Here is an 18898-nt window from a genome sequence, read left to right on the forward strand (position 1 = left end):
TCTTGATCCGCCATAGCGCGACTTGCAAAATTCGAGTTTCGTAAAACAAATCCAAATTTTTTTTTTTTTTTTTCGTTATAATTTCGGCGAGCGCAGTAACCGCGGGACCGCGCTCCGGCTCGATTTTGTCGAGCGCAGTACGCGCTCCGAACCGATTTTCCCTCCCAAAATTTGGGCCTAACTAATTTAGTCCCGGGTCCGAATCTCACTCCTCGACACCAATTGTTACAGACACGACTTTGATGTTAAAGTGGGCCGAGCGGAATGGCCGTCGTGTCCGCACAAATTACCCGACTATACTCGACGTTGACGAAGTCGCGTTACGCTGGCTCAATAAGAAAAAGAAGACACCCGGCTGGGTTATAAAATGACGACACCAGGGATACGGTTCTCAAGACCTCCGGAGGAGATTATATTCGTTACGGAAGGTCAGATTACAGGGACGAGAGGTACAACATAGAAAGACAAGCACTTAGACACAATCTTATATTATTCCCAACAGACGACAGATAAACGGGACAAAGCTGACTCACACGGGGATTGATGGCTAGGAAAGGCAAGGTAGCGATGGCTCCAGGTGCACCTGGGCTCGGGGCAGGATCAACACGGTTCGGTCCAGAGATGCGGGGAGGTCTCGTCGCAGCGCTCAGAGGTGACGTTCTTTCTCAGGCGGGTCTTTCTCAGGCCTCTCCAAACTCAGGCGCATCTGTTTCAGCGCTCGCAGGTCCTTCTTTCTCCAGCTGGGGGCGCATCTGACGTCACGTCCGGCGCGGGGCTGCGTATATCCGGCGGGGAGTGACACGCCCTCGGCTCGTTAGCTCCGCCTCGTGGAATCGGCACGTTGCTTCTCATTGGGTGCGTGCGGGGGGTTTACCAGGCTCCGCCCTTGACGAGGAGCTGACAAGGAGCCCCTTTGTGGTAACCCCGTGGAGCGCATGGTCTGGAGCGCGTTGTCTGGAGCGCATTGTCGATGGCGGCTAACCGAGCCGGTGGGAGGACGCACACTCCCCCCCGCGCAGCGCCGTGCCCCTCTGTTGTTGTAGACGGGGAAGAAGATGGGAGGAGGTATGGGAAAGGTCCTAAACTCACTACTGGTGCCATATAATCACATTCTGGTGCAACGAAGAGTCATAATTAATGGAAACGAGGCCTTAACTGACATAGATTAAGAATAACTAGCAAGATGTCCGAAAGTTGTCTACGTGTGGTGCGGTGGACCTGGGCACGACATTTAATGGGGGAATAAGGGGAAGGTCGGCTCTACTGATTGTTGTTTACAGACAATGGGACTAGGGAATGGGGGATTGGGGATAGTTGGGGAGTATTGGGGAAAATAGGGGAATATTTACAAGCGGATATGGAGGCCAAATTCCATATTCGCAACAATATTTTTTTGCTTCCTGACTCACCCGCTGATGAATCCCCTTTGTTGCCGAAACCAGAAGCTCAAGCATCTGCAAATTGAGAAACCCGGAACTCCTTAGCTAATCTGTATTTGGTGATAGTCTGACGTACTTGCTGAGAAATTGCTCAAAATGTTATTTTAATAATAACCACTTTAGAACTTATTTACTGCCTCGGAGTGGCGACCCTTCCAGGGATTGTACTCCTTAGCCAATGAAACTGCCTCAGCAGCCCTGTCCGCCTCATGGCTTGAAAGGAATGGTTAATATAACCCATTTAAATACTGTATAGGTTAGCTCAGTAACAGAGGAATATAGTCCTAATGTAAGACTCTCCATATCACTTCAGGTGGAGTTGAAAGAGTACATCAAACTGTCTGACAGAATCTATGAAATTAATAGCAAGGCCTTGTGTCCTGAAGATTGCTGCGTCTTCTCTCGGGTCCTCAGCGTTAAGGTTTGTTCTCTATCTACTCATCTCATATTGTACAAGTTATGTAATGGGCAAAATAAAAGAAAAATCACTTTATTTGGCATTTGAACTTTTGTACCAAAATGCATGTCTCTTATATAAGCACCACCTTACCGAATACACATCTCCCGTAACCACCTGCATTTGACCTGCTTTTTCGATACAAATCGTAATTTTTATGTAACTCGTTGAATCAAAATGTGGGTGTGCATGTGTGATGAGGCAGACGTGCCATTCTCCGTCCATGCCCGACAGTATTCCCGTGCAATGGAAACGATGGATCCAGATCACCTGGTGGCCATGGTCACGGAGGTCATTCCCCAGTTTTCATGCCTAGTCTTCTGTCCGACCAAGAAAAACTGTGAGAACGTGGCTACGATGATCTGCAAGTACCTTAACAAGTGAGAGGTTTTGTTTTTGACAACATTTGACGGAGGTGCGTGGGTAGGGTGATGCTTTCCTCCAATGAAGTACCCGTATCCCTTGCTTTGTTCTGTCCTTCCAGGGCCTTCCTCACTCACAAGGAGCCGGAGAAACTAGCTCTCCTCGAAGAGCTTAGGTCTGATGCCAATGGCCACCTGTGCCCCGTGCTCAAGCTCACGATTCCATTTGGCGTGGCGTACCACCACAGTGGCCTCACGGGTGACGAGCGCCGTCTCATCGAGGAGGCTCACTCCGCTGGCGTGCTCAGTTTGCTTACCTGCACGTCTACGCTGGCTGCCGGCGTGAACCTGCCTGCACGCCGGTAAAGACGCAGCAAACGGCATACTGATTATCGTTCCTGGCCAAGTCATACCAAAGACTTTTAAAATGATGTCTTGCTTCCTTGCTTGATGCTTAAAAAAGGATGGAGCATGGACAAACAACCATTGCTTAGCAACCATTGTGCAGGCTTGGGGAGGGGATTTCTCAGATTTTAAGGAAGAGGTAACATAGTCGGTGAGTTGTCGCTGAGACTCTGGTCAAATTGCAGATTCCTGCCACCTTCAGCGGACTTTAGGCCTGGCCAGCCGATTATGTAAAAGACTTGGGCCAAACACCTTCCTCGGCCGACCCCATAAGGTGGGAATATTTGGCACAGTAGTAGAAGGGAGATGAAATAAAGTCACTTTTTTTCCACATTGATTCAGGAATAATTCACTTTTTACTTGTCTTTCCTTAGAGTCATCCTACGCTCGCCATATGTGGGCATGGATTTCCTTAGCCGCACACAGTACAAGCAAATGGTGGGCCGTGCTGGACGGGCGGGAATAGATTCCGCCGGCGAGAGTATTGTCATCTGCGCGAACAAGGATAGAGCGAAGGTATTTCCACGAGCTGGGTCGCATTAGATGTTCACTTGAACCTAAAGGTACAATCGATTGTCGTGAGAGAAGTATGTTGGTCCACGTATGTTACACGTCTTGTATGTTTGCATCTTTTAGGTTCTTGATCTGGTGAGTGGTTCTTTTGAGAGATGTCAAAGCAGCCTCCTGTATGATCATGGAAAAGGCCTCCGGAGTCTTTTGCTGTCCCTCGTTGGTTTGAAGGTTAGTTTAGCGGTTTTGATTGAGACTATCCGTGCGACCATCGTGAACAAATCTAAATGGTGATATTCTCGACACATTCCATTTTGGGTCGTGAGTCGTTTGTGTTGCCGTGATTCTTTTTGCGGGGATCCTCCCAAAGTTAAGGTTTCCTTCCTCACCTCGTTCATAGTAACATTTTTCTGCTTTTTCTCTTTTGTGAATTGAGGCCCTGACCTTCAGACGAGACATCAGGGCTCTGGGCCTATGTTGGGCATTCGACACAACGTGGCACCTGACTTGATTTAAGCTTTCATTGCCATTCAATCCTTTCCAGGCTTCTTCACTTTCTTCACTCATTATCAGTGTGTATGAATGAATGAATGAATGATCGTTTTTTTTAAAGGCCATTTTCCCTGCTAGAGTGGGGGTTAGCCTTGCGGGCCCCATGACAATCATGGTTCCCTGTTTGAGGCAATGTTTTTATGGCCGGATGCCCTTCCTGACGCCAACCCTTGGTCGCCTCTTACGATGCGCAGGGACACGATGTACCTATTCTAAGCCGGGGTACACACCGTGATCATTATTGATTGAACGATACTGATTGATTGAATCAGTCAGTGATTGAACGATGATTGAACGATGATTGAACGATGATTGAACGATATTATTTTAAAAAATTATATCTCTAGAACCGCTTCATTGATCGACGTGAAACTTTATAATAAAGTCGAAATCATGAGGTGGAACAAGTGTGAAAATTTTCGAGATGATTGGATGTACGGTCTGGAAGTTAGAAGTTGTTATTGTGTGAAGAAGAAACTGCAAGAGCTCCATGTCACGGATTCTGGCAGTGCGATTTTTCAGGTTTATTTTCTTTAAAAATCATTTTTCTCTGCAATAGTTTGACCTCACAATGCAATAGTGTATCTGGAAACAAAATCTTTAAATCTCCTCAGTAGAGACTGGACTACCTCAAGGCAGCACATTGGGCCCATTCCTTTTTCTCATGCTTTTCCTGACAGCAGACGATGGAAGGGATCAGATACTTGTCTGATACTTGAAAGAGGTATTTAAGGCCCTGGAAAATATCTAACCCTGAAGGATCATTTAATGAACCCACCTATCTATTTGCATCATCAGGCATTGGAAGAAAGTTTGGTCTCAACTTCTGCATCTCACCATAACATCCTCTGGGAAGTTCCTGTCAAAGCTGGGTTCCAGAACCATCCATCGATCTGGAATCCTCCGTCATGCCAAGTCCCCTTTCTAAATCCGAAGTTCCCAGAGCTTACTCTTCCTCTGTCTATTCAATGTAGTACTGCTCGCACTATGGGCTGGTGCCTCTGCTTCTTACCCGTCTGTCCTGGATGCCATGAATGCCAAGACTTTTAAGATAATTGGCATCTCCCACAAAGAAGCAAAAGTACGAGGCGTGCCGCTCTCATCGCAGGCAAATTGCTGGTCTTTGTTTTTATCCCTCCGCCGACAGTCACCAGAGTCATTATGTTTATGGGTTGTCCATCTGGCTGTCTGTCCATCAGTGATAGGTTTGTGTTACCATGGTAGCTTAAGAACGGCTGAAGGGAACCAAGTTAAACTTGGTGCAAGTATGTATAATAATGTAAAGATTAATGGTTTACAATATGGGGTAAAGAGGTCAAAGGTCCCGTTAGGTAAAAATTCTGTTACTGCGCTAACTTTTGATCATTATACCATAGACGTTTTTCTTTACTGTCGACCTCAACAAAATCACGGAGGACACCCCAATAACACAAGCAGATATCCATGGAGCTTTGGAGTCCTTGAGACCCAGCCAGAGATAAGATTTATGTTTTACTGCGGAATCCATTCATTTTGACTCGTTTCTCAGGGGGGAATATCTATAGTTTATTTATTTAAAATCTGGTCATACCAGATGTCGTGATCACAAAATGATCCAATATGCTTCTCTGAAGCTCATTTGCTGGGAAGTTGAGAGCCTGCTAAGAGTATTTGTAACAGTGGCTTTATTTTTCTGAGCAATCTCGTGAAGCAGTTTTGGCTTCTTGGTTCCTTAAAAGCATTGCAAAATTACTGGGGCCTATTAAAGGTGTTATAGCCAACAAGCCTGGAGATGCGATGCATGACTATAATGATCCAAAGCCTGGTTTATCGCAAAACAAAACAAATTGAGTGCGTGTGTTCAGGTAGCCATAACAACCCGGCAACTGCACGCCTTTTTGGAAGGTACGCTATTTGGCGTGCAACAAAGGAACGTTAAAGAAACTGACACCTGGGAGATGACCTGTGACCAGCTGCATCAACTTTCCGAGTTGGGCCTCCTGCGGCCCTCATGTGTTGAACATGCCGTGGCGGCCGAAGATAGACCTCTGGAGATAACCCAGCTCGGGCAGGCGACGTGGAAGGGTGTGTGCGCATGTTGAACTTTGTGCGTAATAATTGTGCAAGCACAGTAAACAGCGGTGGTTTAGAGTGTGGGAATGTTTGTTATAATAAAAAAAACCCAGTTTGTGACAGAGTCATCCCGATCATTTTGGGGTCATGGCCTCAGGGTAAAGAATAGATAGTTCCGACCCGTGCCATAGCCTGATTGTAAAGATGAGAGTTAGGACAGTCTTAATGTAGGAGTCTTTCCATCAGCAAGTGGTTAATGCATCGAAAGGTAGTGGCATTCGAGGGGGCAGATAAGTCTAAATTGCAATTGGATAGCGGAGTTATTGGGGTACCTAGATGAAGTGGGGATAGAGGGGTACAGGGATACTGGCAGCATTTGTAGGTAGCTTGTGTGTGGATGGGGGATGCAGTTCAGGCATGATTGGCTGAAGAGCCTCCTCTTGTACCAAAGTTCATTGTGTGTATCCAACAGATGACAACTTGCCAATGCCTTTTGTGAGAGTGTAAATTGACGGAATCTGACAAAAACTTTACACTCTAATCTAATTTTTGATTTCTGTTTGAAAAGAATTCACTTTTTAAATTTCTTCCTGACTCGTGTAATATTGTTTTTTTGCCTTTTTTTCAATCCCTTTTATTCCCCAGCTTCCGTAGATCTCTCCTTCAGCAATATCCTCTACAGAGATCTTCAGAAAGGCCTGGAAGGTCTCGCCTTGGACAATTACTTGCACCTTATTTATCTCATAACTCCGTACGACATGATTTCCCGGTGTAATCCCGACTGGATGCTGTACATGCGACAGGTGAGGTTATGAGCATCTGCTGTGTAAACCGCTAATTGGGTGTGGATCTTGCAGGTGGTGCTGTATTTGCAAATCGACTAGGGAGGGGGGGCAGTTAGGATGACTTTGCTGGCTGATGTGGGTTTGAATCCCGACAGAGCTATAAACCATCATATGTGCAGGGTGATGCATCAATGTGTGTGCCGTCTCTTGGAAGAACATTAAGCCGGAGTATCCGTTTGCCAGCAGTGCTCGTTGGTGGATATTAAAGAACGCGGGGGTATATTTTTCAAAGAGTAGGCGAGTTATTTCCGGCACATTCAACAAGTTAAATTCCTGCCCACGTCAACTTCAGTCAAATGTGTGAGGCGTGTCGAGCTGATTCATGAAAGACTTGGGCCAAATACTTTCCCCAGCCCACCCAACCGGGTGGGAATAATTGGGGCTGTTAATAGTCGTAGTGCCTGTGGAGGGCAGGTTCAGCCGGTTATCCTGTCTGCTCCTTTAGCCTATGTTGAGGATCCCACGGTACATCATGAAGGCGTGTGCCTAAGGTGAGCTATAAATCAATTGGGGTTGTAAGTGAAGGATTCACTTGATATCATTTGTCCGTTACGGTGGTGGCTTCACTTTTCAGTTTAACAAGCTGAATGAAGCAGAACGCCGAGTGGCCGCAGCTGTGGGTGTGATGGAGGGTTTGATCACCATGAAGGCCATCGGCAAAAGCTGCAAACAGGTACAGCCATACCAATAGGTCTGGGCCTTGACCCTTCGAGAATCGGCACCTGTGTTCATCATTTATTCATATTTTTTTTTCAAGCCATTTTACGCCAATATTCACAACACTCAATGGAGTCCGAAAATCGGTGATTTATTTATTTATTTTTATTAAATGCACCAATTGGCGTTCTCGGTGCAAACTTTGGAGCTGGGCTTGCACAAGGGAGATTGCTTTCCCTGGATTACCAAGCACGATCTGCCCCTCCACTTCCCTCAACAGGGCTTTGATGAGACCGTGGCCACTCGCTTCTACCTCGCTCTCTTCTTGTACTCGCTGTTCCGTCAAGACTCCATATGGGCCGTTGCCGAAAAGTTCCGGCAGAGTCGCGGCTTTATCCAAAACCTCGTCAGCTCTGCCGCTGCATTTAGTGTGTGTGTATATCATTTTTGTCAGGTGAGTGATCATGATCAGACACCAATAGTTTGCTTGACTGTCCGTAAATCGAATACTGCTTTGTTCTTGAACCACTTGATGTAGAATTTAGTCTCATTATCTCCACCAACCTTTTCTCCATCCCACTCCCCAACCTTTCCCCCAGGAAATGAAAGAATTTTGGGCTTATAATGCACTCTTTGCTGACTTGACACAGAAGCTTTCCTATTGTACGAAAACGGAACTTATTCCACTGATGGAAGTGGCTGGAGTAAAAGAGGTATGCTTTAAGTGTTCAATGCCTATGGAGTGGGCCCCACACCCCGGTACCCCAGCAATGATAGTTTCACTGGTGAATGGCGTGCGAATAAATCGTACGCCGGCTCGAATTGAATCGTCGGCATTTTCAAACGCATTCACCTTTGGTTGTTTGAATTTTGTTTTTTAATTCACCGTTTTTGTTCAAACCTCTGTACACCATCTGACGTCAACGACCTTTGGCAAAATCGCAGCCCATTATCAGAGAGCAGAACATGCTCGATCCAGTACCAATTAAGGAGCAATGTTGTGGGAGATTGAGCGTTTCCCAAGATACAAATTTGTTCATCGTTTCTTCCTGTACTTGATCACCTGGGATTGAGTACCGCAGGAGAATTGCCTCAGTGTCAGGTCGGCTGAAACCGATAACTATAATTCAACTTCCCCACGTGGACCGTTCTAGGCCAAACGCTCTCCTCCATTCTGTCATCCTTGCTGTTGTGTTGTCTGTAGAAATGGCTGTTTTTATTCCTGTAAACCTGTTGTCTTGTACTCATTTAACACCTCCATGTATAAAAACATGTCGACCACGTGATAGTTCTGTTGGTGCAGCTTCTGCTTGTGGAGAAAAGTGAACTTTGATCTCTTCCAGACACGGGCCAAGCAGCTTCGCACCGCAGGCTACAAGACTCTGGCCTTGCTGGCAAATGCGAACATTAGCGATCTCGTTCGAGCCCTCGAGTACTTGTCGCAAAAACAGGCACGGCAGATTGTCGCTTCAGCAAAGGTATGTGCAAGTGAGGGAAATATTTTTTGACCATTCACTGCAACAAAATATCCTGCACGAGCTGTGGGCGTGTTTGCCTTCTTGCTATTAACCCCCTCCCTCCCTCACGTTCACCATCCAATTGAGCTTGTACCTCTGCCTTGTTATTGGGAAATAGCCAGGATTGGTAGATGGTGCATCTTCAAGTGAGAATTGCTTTCTACAGGTGGTTGGAAATCAGTTCTGTAAATTGTACATGATCATCTGTACTCCATCTTTCAGATGCTGCTGACAGAAAAAGTGGAAGCGCTGAGGGATGAAGCAAATGAACTGTTAATGCTCCCAGAAATCCTTTAGTTCACAGCTCTGTCATCGCCATACTTGCTCTGTTTTTTGTTTTTGTTTTTTTTAACAGACCTCCCTTTGTACAGTCAACAGTTTATTTTTGAAAGCATAATAAAAAGTATTGTACAACATTGGATATTTGAGTGTCGTATTAACTGGAAAATAAACCCGTTCATGGGAGAAGTTTGAGATGGCCGACGCGGTGATTTTCCAATATTGGGAATGTCATTCCATTGAGACTAAACCAAGGCCCGACTGCTGCATCATTTCACTGGATAGCCCTTTTCCACTTTATTCAAAATGCATAACATGCGTGCTGGCCGTGTACACCAACTTCGTATGGAAGGTTTGCACCTTCACACAAAAAAAGGGGATTTGAACCAAAATGTGCAACTGGAAATGCTCAAATACAAGGATAGAGAACAAGACAGGAGCGAGGTTAGAATTACGACCAAACCAGTTCAAACAGGCGACAGGGTTATCATCGATACGGTAAGTAAAAATCACAATGATGCGCGCACACTGCGTTCCATACCGGTTTAATAACAGACGAAGCCACCCGGAGTGACTCGGGCAAATGGCAAAGCATCTGCTACCAGCCCACAATGGTGACGGCCTTCGTGACGTGTCGGCATTTTCAAAAGGGTTATCGGGGGAGAGAAACCACGATCCATGATGCATCAGGAAAAACGGTTTTCTTTGGAATTACTCAACATTTTCTTCGATTATATTTGGGTTAAAAAAAGATGCACTAGAAACACTGGGGAAGACGGCAAATATACAGATTTACACGCCGGCTCCGATTTGGCCGAAGCAGAGTGAACGGTCGCCTCGTCGCCGATGGTTTGGCGAGTGGAAAGTTACAAACGTAGTCATTGTGCAGCGGAGCAGACTGATAGATGTACAATTTAACAGTTTTGTTTCCAAGCCGAGGCCAAAGCGAAACCATATAATGGTTTTTAAACGGCTAATGTAGGCCAGGAAAATGCGACTTCCAAGCCTCGTTTTGTTTTTTTTCCTTTTTTTTTTTTTGTTTTTCAACGTAACTACAGCTATGATACAAGGACGTTGAGAATTTCATTCCGTAAAATAAATCACTTAATTTACCAGTTAAAACAGACCAGGCAGCCATGCAAAGAAACAACAGCTGAAGGATATGTCACATATATACAAAAAAGCTATAAAATTCGGGAAAAAGTTATTTCGCATTAAAGAGCATCCCGGCGACACGATTGGTCAAATGTTCGAGTTCAATTTTGGAGTAATGCGGCGAGCAGGACGAGTTTTGTTGCTTTAGCTCGTGACTTGCGTTGCGATGCCAATCCCTCTCTCTCGAGACTTGAAGATGGGCTCGCACCTGGAACAGCGGTGAGCACAGCACATTTGGCTCAGTCAATTAACCAAATTGAATGGCCTTGTTCTTTGGGCTTTACAGATTTTGCAAAAAGCAAAAATTAAAAAAAATTAAAATTTGACAATTGTCAAAATCCTTGATCTCGTTTGCTTTGTATGGACTAGTAAGATTTTTCACCGTTGAAGTAAACCCCAACCACACCCCCATCTCTCCCCGCCCCCCTCAAAAATGCCCCTACAAAATGGATTCTCCCACCCTCAAATGTGAGGTTCGTTCTCCAATCTTAGTAAATTCAAATGGACGAAAAAGAAAAGGCAATTCTTGCTTTTCATCGACGAGACCGACCATGCAGGTGCCTTAAAGCAGAGGGACGCACCTCAAACCATGGCACGATAGGGACCCTGCATCTTCAGGTACTGGATGATGAAGGATGGACCACTGTTTACAATGGGTGGTGGAAGCTGGCTCAGGGGGCAGTTCTCTATGCTCATTATCTGCAGTTTGCAACACAAAGCCAATTCAAAGGGAAGGCTGTGCAGGGTAGGGTTGTCATTGAGGTACAACTCCTCGAGATTTTCCAGCGTACCTGCAGAACAGAAGACCGCAACGGAGAATTCCCATCATCACAGAAACACCAAACCAAAGGAATTTTGGGACAAAGTAAAATTCTCCACATACACCATTCCTGAATCCACCCAAAAGTTGTTGAACCAAAGCTCGCTATAAACTTCGGGGTAGCAAAAGCAACTCGTGCACACATTGGCATCACCAGCCACCTTGACTTTCTCCATTATCCTGAGAATGTAACATTTCAAGAACAAAGTATAAACCTGCAAATAATAAATATCCACGTGCTCGACACTCACCGATTTCTTCTGGGACGTGGTTGAGCTGATTTTCACCAACCATAAGGTGGGTGAGGTTGGAAAGGTGCCCAATTCCTCTTGGTAAAGAATTCAGTTGATTGTTCGTCAAAACAAGTTTCTGCCACAAAAATAAACAATATGCAATTAGTTACCTCAACTTTTAATAGGTTTAACTCAGCATTTATAGCAGCCTTTGGTTGCCTATCATGTTTGCACGTAAGTGATAAGTATATCTGTTGGACGAACCTCAATCTTTTTTTATTACCTCCGCCACCAAAGGGGTTAGTCATGTTTTCATCCTTGCAACTTTGTCCGTCTGTCTGTGAGCAGGATATCTCAAAAAGTTAGAGAAGAAATCGGACAAAACTTTGTGGGCAGATTGGGTGTGGGAGACAAGGACTAAATCATTAGATTTGGGTGAAGATCTGGAAGTGGATACTATAATTTTTTATTTTAAGTCCTTCACCATTGAGAGGGCCAAAACGATTTATAGCATGTCTCAAAGTTGTGGATGAGTTGGTTTGTGACCAGAACAAGCAGATGAGATTTTGGTTCAGGTTCAGATACAGATCCGGCCTATCAGTGGGATACAAATAGTAAACTGTACGGCCTGGAGGAGGGATGCGCTCTGCCAAGTGCAGTTCTAGTTTGTACAAGTGCATTCATCTAAGGTTCATGGAGTTTGCATGTAAATGACAATGAAGACAACGATTCGGCCGAGTGAAGCAAGGTCGAAACCGTTTATTCCTGATAAATGTGAAACACCGTGCCACCCTTTTTGGAATGTCGGCCGTATTTGTTAAACCTTTCTCAATGGATCGGCGCGCGTATGATGTTTTGCGTCAATCACTCGAGGTTGCGGAGAACACAAATTTGAAAGTGAAAAATGGAGGTCCTCGGCCGACGTTCAACAACATGGTTGTGGATGCCAATTCCTAGTATAAAGAGACGTCGATGCACTTTTACAAGAATACATTAATTTGGGAGACAATGGTCAAACCAGCCATAATGTGGGATTTGAACCTGGGAACTCAGCAACAGGAGCCATGAGTTCACAGCAAGGTTTCTTACAACAACCATGGCCTTTTCTGCAATGCTTCTTCTTGTGGAAAAGGTCTAAGCTCATGGAAAAGGAACATCACATGACCAAGGGAAGAAAGTCGATGAACAAACAGTGGGACAACAGGTGGATGTAACAAGCATTAGGGAATAAACAAACAGGAAAGGTAAGAAAAAAAACAAGCTCGAAATAAGACGGTTGTGAGATGAGGTTAATGGAGGTTAAAAAAAAACGTGTATGGAGAGGAGATTGCAGTGTAACACTACGTTAAAACTTCAGGAAAGCCGTCCCACAAATGGAATGTGGATGGTATGAGATGGTAGTATAGCACTAACTTGAAAACCTGGACCAATGGGATTTAACAACTTCAGGAAAGTCGTTACACAAGTGGGAAAATAAAATTAAGGTGTACCAGATTTGTGGAGTTTAACCAGGATGCTGTTACTGGAAGAGCATATACATCCGAGAGGAGCTGGAGATGGTCAGAAGGCTGAAAGAACAGAGGCAATAAAAAAAACAAGATTGACAGTCGAACAACGGCAGAGCCAGGCTTGCATCTGATAAGTGGAAGATCTGCCGTCCCCCTGTCATGTGACCAGATCCTCAGCTCTGATTGGTAGATGTCTGTGAGGGACATATATACATCGGATGGACACAAACGCTGTTCCAGGCAGCATTGTCCGACGAGCTACACTGGAAAATATGGCTGCCGAAGCGCGTGACTACAACAACAACAACAACAGGCATTTTACGGCCATTTTCCCTGCCAGAGCGGGGGTTAGCCTTGCGGTCCCCATGACAATATTCTCCATTTTGCCCTATTTTCTGCATCTCTCCTTGTTAACCCCCTTGTCCGCATTTCTTCTTCCACCATCTTTAGCCAAGTCTTTCTTGGTCTTCCCCGTCCTCTACTTCCTTCTACATTCATTTCCATCACTCTTCACAACCAGTCACTTTCATCCTTCCTCAACACATGACCAAACCATCTCAACCTGTTTCTCTTCACAGCATCCATCACATGCTCTATTCCCATCATCTTTCGCAATTCATCATGTCTTCCTCTCTCTCTCAACGATATGCCACACATCCACCGAACCATTCACATTTCCACCCTTTCCAGCCTTCGTTGCTGCTCGACGTTCATTACCCATGTCTCGCTCCCATAAATCATAACACTTCTCACATGCAGCATACACCTTTCCCTTCAGCTTCAACGACACTCCCCTCATCAGCACGCCACTCAGTTCCCGAAACTTCTTCCATGCACATCTCACTCCAGCAACCGTTGCCGAGTCTGATCCACCTTCTCCATTCAGTATGTCTCCTAGGTAGCAAAATGTTTTCACACCTTCCAGCTTCACGCCGTCTCCAAGATCCAACTCAACATTTCCTCGATCTGCAGTTCCCTCTGTGCACAACTTATACTTGAATGTAGCTGCCACACTGGTTAACTAGATGGTATTCATAGAATACTTACCCTGCGCAGTCAACTTGTTGTGAGCCAACTCTGTTTTGGAACATTGGTTTTCTTTTATCCAATATGGCTGCCAGACCACGTGAGCGATGACATCATAAATTCATATTCTCTAATATAATTGTTGCATAGATCACGCTCAATACATTTCAAACTGATCAGACTAAGCGTCGTCCCTGGCGAATTATGACGTCATAATTATGGCACCAATGACGTCATCATTAACAACACCTGTTCCCCATATGGAGTTATTTACAATGAGACATGTTTATATTTTTTCCAAGCAGTGGTTTTGGAGATAGAGGTGCAACATTTTTCGGTTTTTCCAAGATAGTGCCAGTACCACATGACCCATGCCGTCATGATTATCATTAAAATATTCTGAAAGAGGAGGCATGAAAATTTTGTGTCCATCAGACCAACAGTTGCTGAAAAAAAATAAATCATTATGGTCGCATGGATAAGTGTTGTATTAACATATATTATTCCCCATGGGGAGTTGTTGACAATGAGCCAGGACTCAATTTTTTCCATGCAGTGGTTTCAGAGATATAGAGGCACGAAGTTTTTCCAAGACGGCACCTGTACCACATGACCTATGACGTCATGATTATCATTAAAATATTATACATGAGGAGGCGCTCCTATGGTGAAAATGTTGTGCCCATCAGACCTGCTTTTTGCTGAGAAAAAAAAATTCACAATGATGGATACGTGTTGCACTTGTCGAATTATGACGTCATAACGAAGGCACAGATGACATCATTAACATATCTTATTCCCCAAGGGGAATGCTTGACAATGAGCCACGTTTCAATATTTTCCATGGGGCGGTTTCAGAGATAGAGGTGTAACTTTTTTCGATTTTTTTTCCAAGATGGCGTCAAGTGCCCCTGATGCACTCCCACCTTCACCTCAATTATGACGATAACGTCATAATTACGAATAAAAAATTATACAGGCGGAGGCACTTCTATGGTAAAATTTCGTATCAATCGGACCGACGGTTGCCGAGAAAATGAATTTTTAAAATGCAGACTCTTACAGCGTACGGCGGCACACGTACGCAACTAAATGCTTAACCCTGCTTTTCGCTTCGCGAGAGCAGTGTAATGACCCTCTCAGACCACTACATTTTTGAAATACCCACTCAGCACACATTGCACATTGAATTGAGTTCACTCCGACACCCTTGCTGCACACAGCACACGGCCACTTCCCAGTTCTTCCCACCTCACCACGTGCTTTCCCACTTGCCATCACTGAGGTCTTGCCGATATTCACCTTCAGACCTTTTGCCTCCATACATTCCTTCCACTTGTTCATCTTCTCCTTCAGTCCATCCATACTTTCCCCAATCAACACCAGATCATCTGCATACAAGAACTCCCACGGTAAACCCTCCTTTACGGTCTGAGCCAGCACCTCCATCACAGTTACAAATAGTAGTGGACTTAGTACCGACCCCTGATGCACTCCCACCTTCACCTCAAACTCACCACTGTTCCCGTCCTTCGTCCTTACAGCTGTGTGCGCTCTCTCGTACATTGCCATCACTACTCTGATCAACCATTCCTCCACTCCTAACTTCCTCAATGCCCATGTTAATACTTCACGTGGAACCCTATCAAATGCTTTCTCCACATCAACAACCCCAAGAAACAACTTCTTCCTCTTCTCCATGTACTTCTCCTGCAACTGCCTCACAATAAAAAGCGCGTCTGTCGTTCCTCTTCCTGGCATAAATCCAAACTGCATATCGTCGATCTTCACGTTCTTCCTTATCCTCCTCTCCAACACCCTTTCCAATACCTTCATTCCATGCTCCAATAACTTTATCGCTCGATACGAGGCACAGTCCAGAAGGTCACCTTTCCACTTGTATCGAGTGACGAGGGTACTCAGTTCCCAATCCACTGGAATGCGGCCTTCTTTCACCACCAGATTACAGATCTCTGTCATTCTCTTCACACCCCAACTTCCTGCTGCCTTCAACATATCTCCCACAACTCCCGTCGGCCCTCCCGCTTTTCTACTCTTCATTGCTTTTATCACTTCCTCAACTTCCTTCTCAGTTATCTCAGCCACCTTTCAATTTTTTTCCATGGCGCGGTTTGAGGTAGAAGTGCAAAGTTTTTCGGTTTTTCCAAGATGGTGCCAGTACCACGTGACCTATGACGTCATAATTATCATTCAATTGCACAAGATGAGGTGTTCAGATGGTGAAAATTTCACGTCAATTGGACCAGCGGTTGCAGTGAAAACGAATCTTAAAGGGAGTAAACCCGCAAAATGCCGGCAGAAGCGACACAGGGGATATATACTATAGAAAGTCTACATCCCCTTTCAAATTTCTCAGCTTTTGTTGCCTTATAGCCTGGAATTAAATTGCATTAAATCAGACTTTTTCCATCTTTAGTTACACACCATAACTTCTAAATGAAAAACAAATTCTACAAATTTCAGAAAATTAATTTCAAATACAAAATTAGAATATCTTGGTTGGAATTAATTTAAAATACAACACAAGAATATCTTGGTTGGATAAGTGTCCACCCTTGATAAATCACACAAGTTAATTGGCCTCCACCTGTGTTAAATTGTAGTGATTCTGATTATTTCAGAATAAAATCAGCTGTTCCTGCAAGTTTTCTCTCCCCCCCCTCCCCCTCCACCCCCCCTCCCCCCACATTTAGTTAATACTTGGTGGAAGCACCTTTGGCAGCAATTACAGCTGTGAGTCTGTTGGGATAGGTCACTACCAATTTTGCACACCTTGATTGGGCAATATTTGCCCATTCTTCTGTAAAAAGGCAGTAAAGTTGTGTGGGGAGTGTTGATGGACAGCGATCTTCTGGTCATGCCATAGGTTTTCGATTGGATTTCGGTCGGAGCTCTGACTGGGCCACTTAAGGACATTTAACTTTTTGTTCCTGAGCCACTCCAGTGCATCTTTGGCCGTGCACTTGAGGTCGTTGTCATGCTGAAAGGTGAACTTCAGTCCCAATTTCAGCTCTCTTGCAGAGGGTAAGCAGGTTTTCCTTTAGGGTTTTTCTATATTTTGCTCCATCCATTTTCCCTTCTATCCTGACAAGTGCCCCAGTCCCTGCTGATCAGAACCATCGCCATAACATGATGCTGCCACCACCAAACTTCACAGTAGAGATGATATTCCTTGGGTGATGTGCTGTGTTGCACTTGCACCAAAACGTAGCGTTTTGCATTTAGGCCAAAAGGTTCCATCTTAGTTTCGTCAAAACTTTTTGCCACAAGGCTTCAGAATCTCCAGTGTTTTTTTGCATACCTCAAACGAGACTGCGGGTAGGTTTTTTGAGTAATGGCTTTGTTCTCGCCACCCTACCATACAGGCCAGACATGTGGAGTGCTTCTTGATGCTTGCCACTCAGTATCCACCTTGCTTGGTCATCCAATTTGGAGGGAAGGCCTGATCTAGGCAGGGCGTTCGGGGCGGAACCATACACCTTCCACTTGATAATGATCGTCTAGACTGTGCTCCAAGGGATATTCATGGCCTTTGAAATATTTTTATTCCCATCCCCTGATCTGTGTTTTTCCACAACTTTATCGCTGAGATCGTTCACAAGCTCCTTGGTGCTTATGGTTGAGTCTTTGCTGTGAAATGTACTACCCAGCAGAGAAAACCGACAAGAACAGCAGATTTTATTCTGAAGTAATCAGAATCACTACAATTTAACACAGGTGGAGGCCAATTAACTTGTGTGATTTTGAAGGCGATTTGTTACACCTGAGCTAATTTACAATTGCTATTATGCTAGCAACAGTACCCACCCTACGGGCGGGGCTTCAATTGGGAAGCCCAAATGAAAAGGTAAAATATCAGAAATTGAAGGCTTTTTATTTTAAACGATTCATATAAACATCCGTTGAATCATATCACATGCAAATCATCAAAATCTAAACAGTACATGGCTAAACAGTACAAGGACGATCACGTACCACGCACGTCTCGCTCGCTCTCATGTTGTCCCGATAATGATCCTTCCGCAGGTTCACCGACGGAAACCTTATGACTTTTACTTCCTCTAGACAGTCAAGTTCGCTCATCTTTTCGGTGCACCGGCATGAGCCGAGAATGGCCCGTGCAGGGGCTGATCCGAGGATCTCATCAAACCGTCCGATCGGTAGTAGCGACGGGCGGTGTGTACAAAGGGCAGGGACTTAATCAACGCGAGCTGATGGCTCGCGCTTACTGGGAATTCCTCGTTCGTGGGACACTGTCTTAAGCCCCAGTCCCCATCACGGATGGGGCTCAGTGGTTTACCCGAGCCCGACAGCGAAGGGCAAGGTACACGCTGGCCCGTCCAGTGTAGCACGCGTGCGGCCCTGGACATCAAAGGGCATTAAACGTTCATTAAACATTAAACGTGCATTAAAGGATTACGAAACGAAAAACATTACAAAATTATGTTGACACCGTCACGTCAAACACTACCGTGAACACATACATCGTCACAACATCATCACAATGAGAACATCGTCACAATGAACGTTATGCGAATGCGAAGTGGGAGTCCAAACCTGAGAATGCTCGAGACCAAAGCTGAAATTGGGAAAACTAAATAGCCTATTTTACTCCTGGAGATCCAAGGATTACCCACCCAAAATATCTTTGCGATCGGTTCAGCAGTTTTTACGGTACCGTCGAACAGACAGACAGACGGACATTTGGTGAATTATAGTAAGATCGTCACAATGAGAACATCGTCACAATGAACGTTATGCGAACGCGAATGTTATGCGGGAGTCCAAACCTGAGAATGCTGGAGACCAAAGCTGAAATTGGGAAAACTAAATAGCCTATTTTACTCCCAGGGGTCCCAGGATTACCCACCCAAAATATCTTTGCGATCGGTTCAGCAGTTTTTACGGTACCTTCTAACAGACAGACTGACATTTGGTGAATTATAGTAAGATAAGGGGGGTGGACACTTATCCAACCAAGATTTTCTAGTTTTGTATTTTTTATTAATTTTCAGAACTTTGTAGAATTAGATTTTCACTTGGAAGTTGTGGGTTACGAT

At 44.9% G+C, this 18898-nt stretch overlaps 2 protein-coding genes across 13 annotated transcripts in view; one reads left to right on the forward strand and one right to left on the reverse strand.

Moving 5' to 3' along the window:
- LOC137420901 (helicase POLQ-like) overlaps positions 1–9217 on the forward strand; it is a 40146-nt gene extending 30929 nt beyond the window's left edge. For both annotated transcript variants that reach the window (XM_068106381.2, XM_068106383.2), the window contains exons 8-19: positions 1753–1860; positions 2131–2276; positions 2381–2620; positions 3038–3179; positions 3300–3404; positions 5570–5789; positions 6423–6580; positions 7197–7295; positions 7560–7733; positions 7879–7992; positions 8623–8757; positions 9019–9217. In XM_068106381.2, the coding sequence (XP_067962482.2) occupies positions 1753–1860; positions 2131–2276; positions 2381–2620; positions 3038–3179; positions 3300–3404; positions 5570–5789; positions 6423–6580; positions 7197–7295; positions 7560–7733; positions 7879–7992; positions 8623–8757; positions 9019–9093 (1716 nt within the window). In that variant the 3' untranslated portion in view covers positions 9094–9217. The remainder of the gene's footprint in view (positions 1–1752; positions 1861–2130; positions 2277–2380; positions 2621–3037; positions 3180–3299; positions 3405–5569; positions 5790–6422; positions 6581–7196; positions 7296–7559; positions 7734–7878; positions 7993–8622; positions 8758–9018) is intronic.
- Positions 9218–9344: 127 nt separating this feature from the next.
- SHOC2 (SHOC2 leucine rich repeat scaffold protein) overlaps positions 9345–18898 on the reverse strand; it is a 62189-nt gene continuing 52635 nt past the window's right edge. For 8 of the 11 annotated variants that reach the window (XM_068106385.2, XM_068106389.2, XM_078772199.1 and 5 more), the window contains 2 exons: positions 11302–11419; positions 9345–11021 (listed from right to left, as the gene is read on the reverse strand). In XM_068106385.2, coding sequence (XP_067962486.2) covers positions 10813–11021; positions 11302–11419 — 327 coding nt within the window. In that variant the 3' untranslated portion in view covers positions 9345–10812. The remainder of the gene's footprint in view (positions 11022–11301; positions 11420–18898) is intronic. The other 3 variants (XM_068106391.2, XM_078772205.1, XM_078772204.1) reach the window with 1 other exon arrangement.

Source organism: Myxine glutinosa, chromosome 2 (assembly GCF_964187855.1).
Source record: "Myxine glutinosa chromosome 2, kmMyxGlut1.1, whole genome shotgun sequence".
In the NCBI taxonomy this organism is placed as follows: Eukaryota; Metazoa; Chordata; class Myxini; order Myxiniformes; family Myxinidae; genus Myxine; species Myxine glutinosa.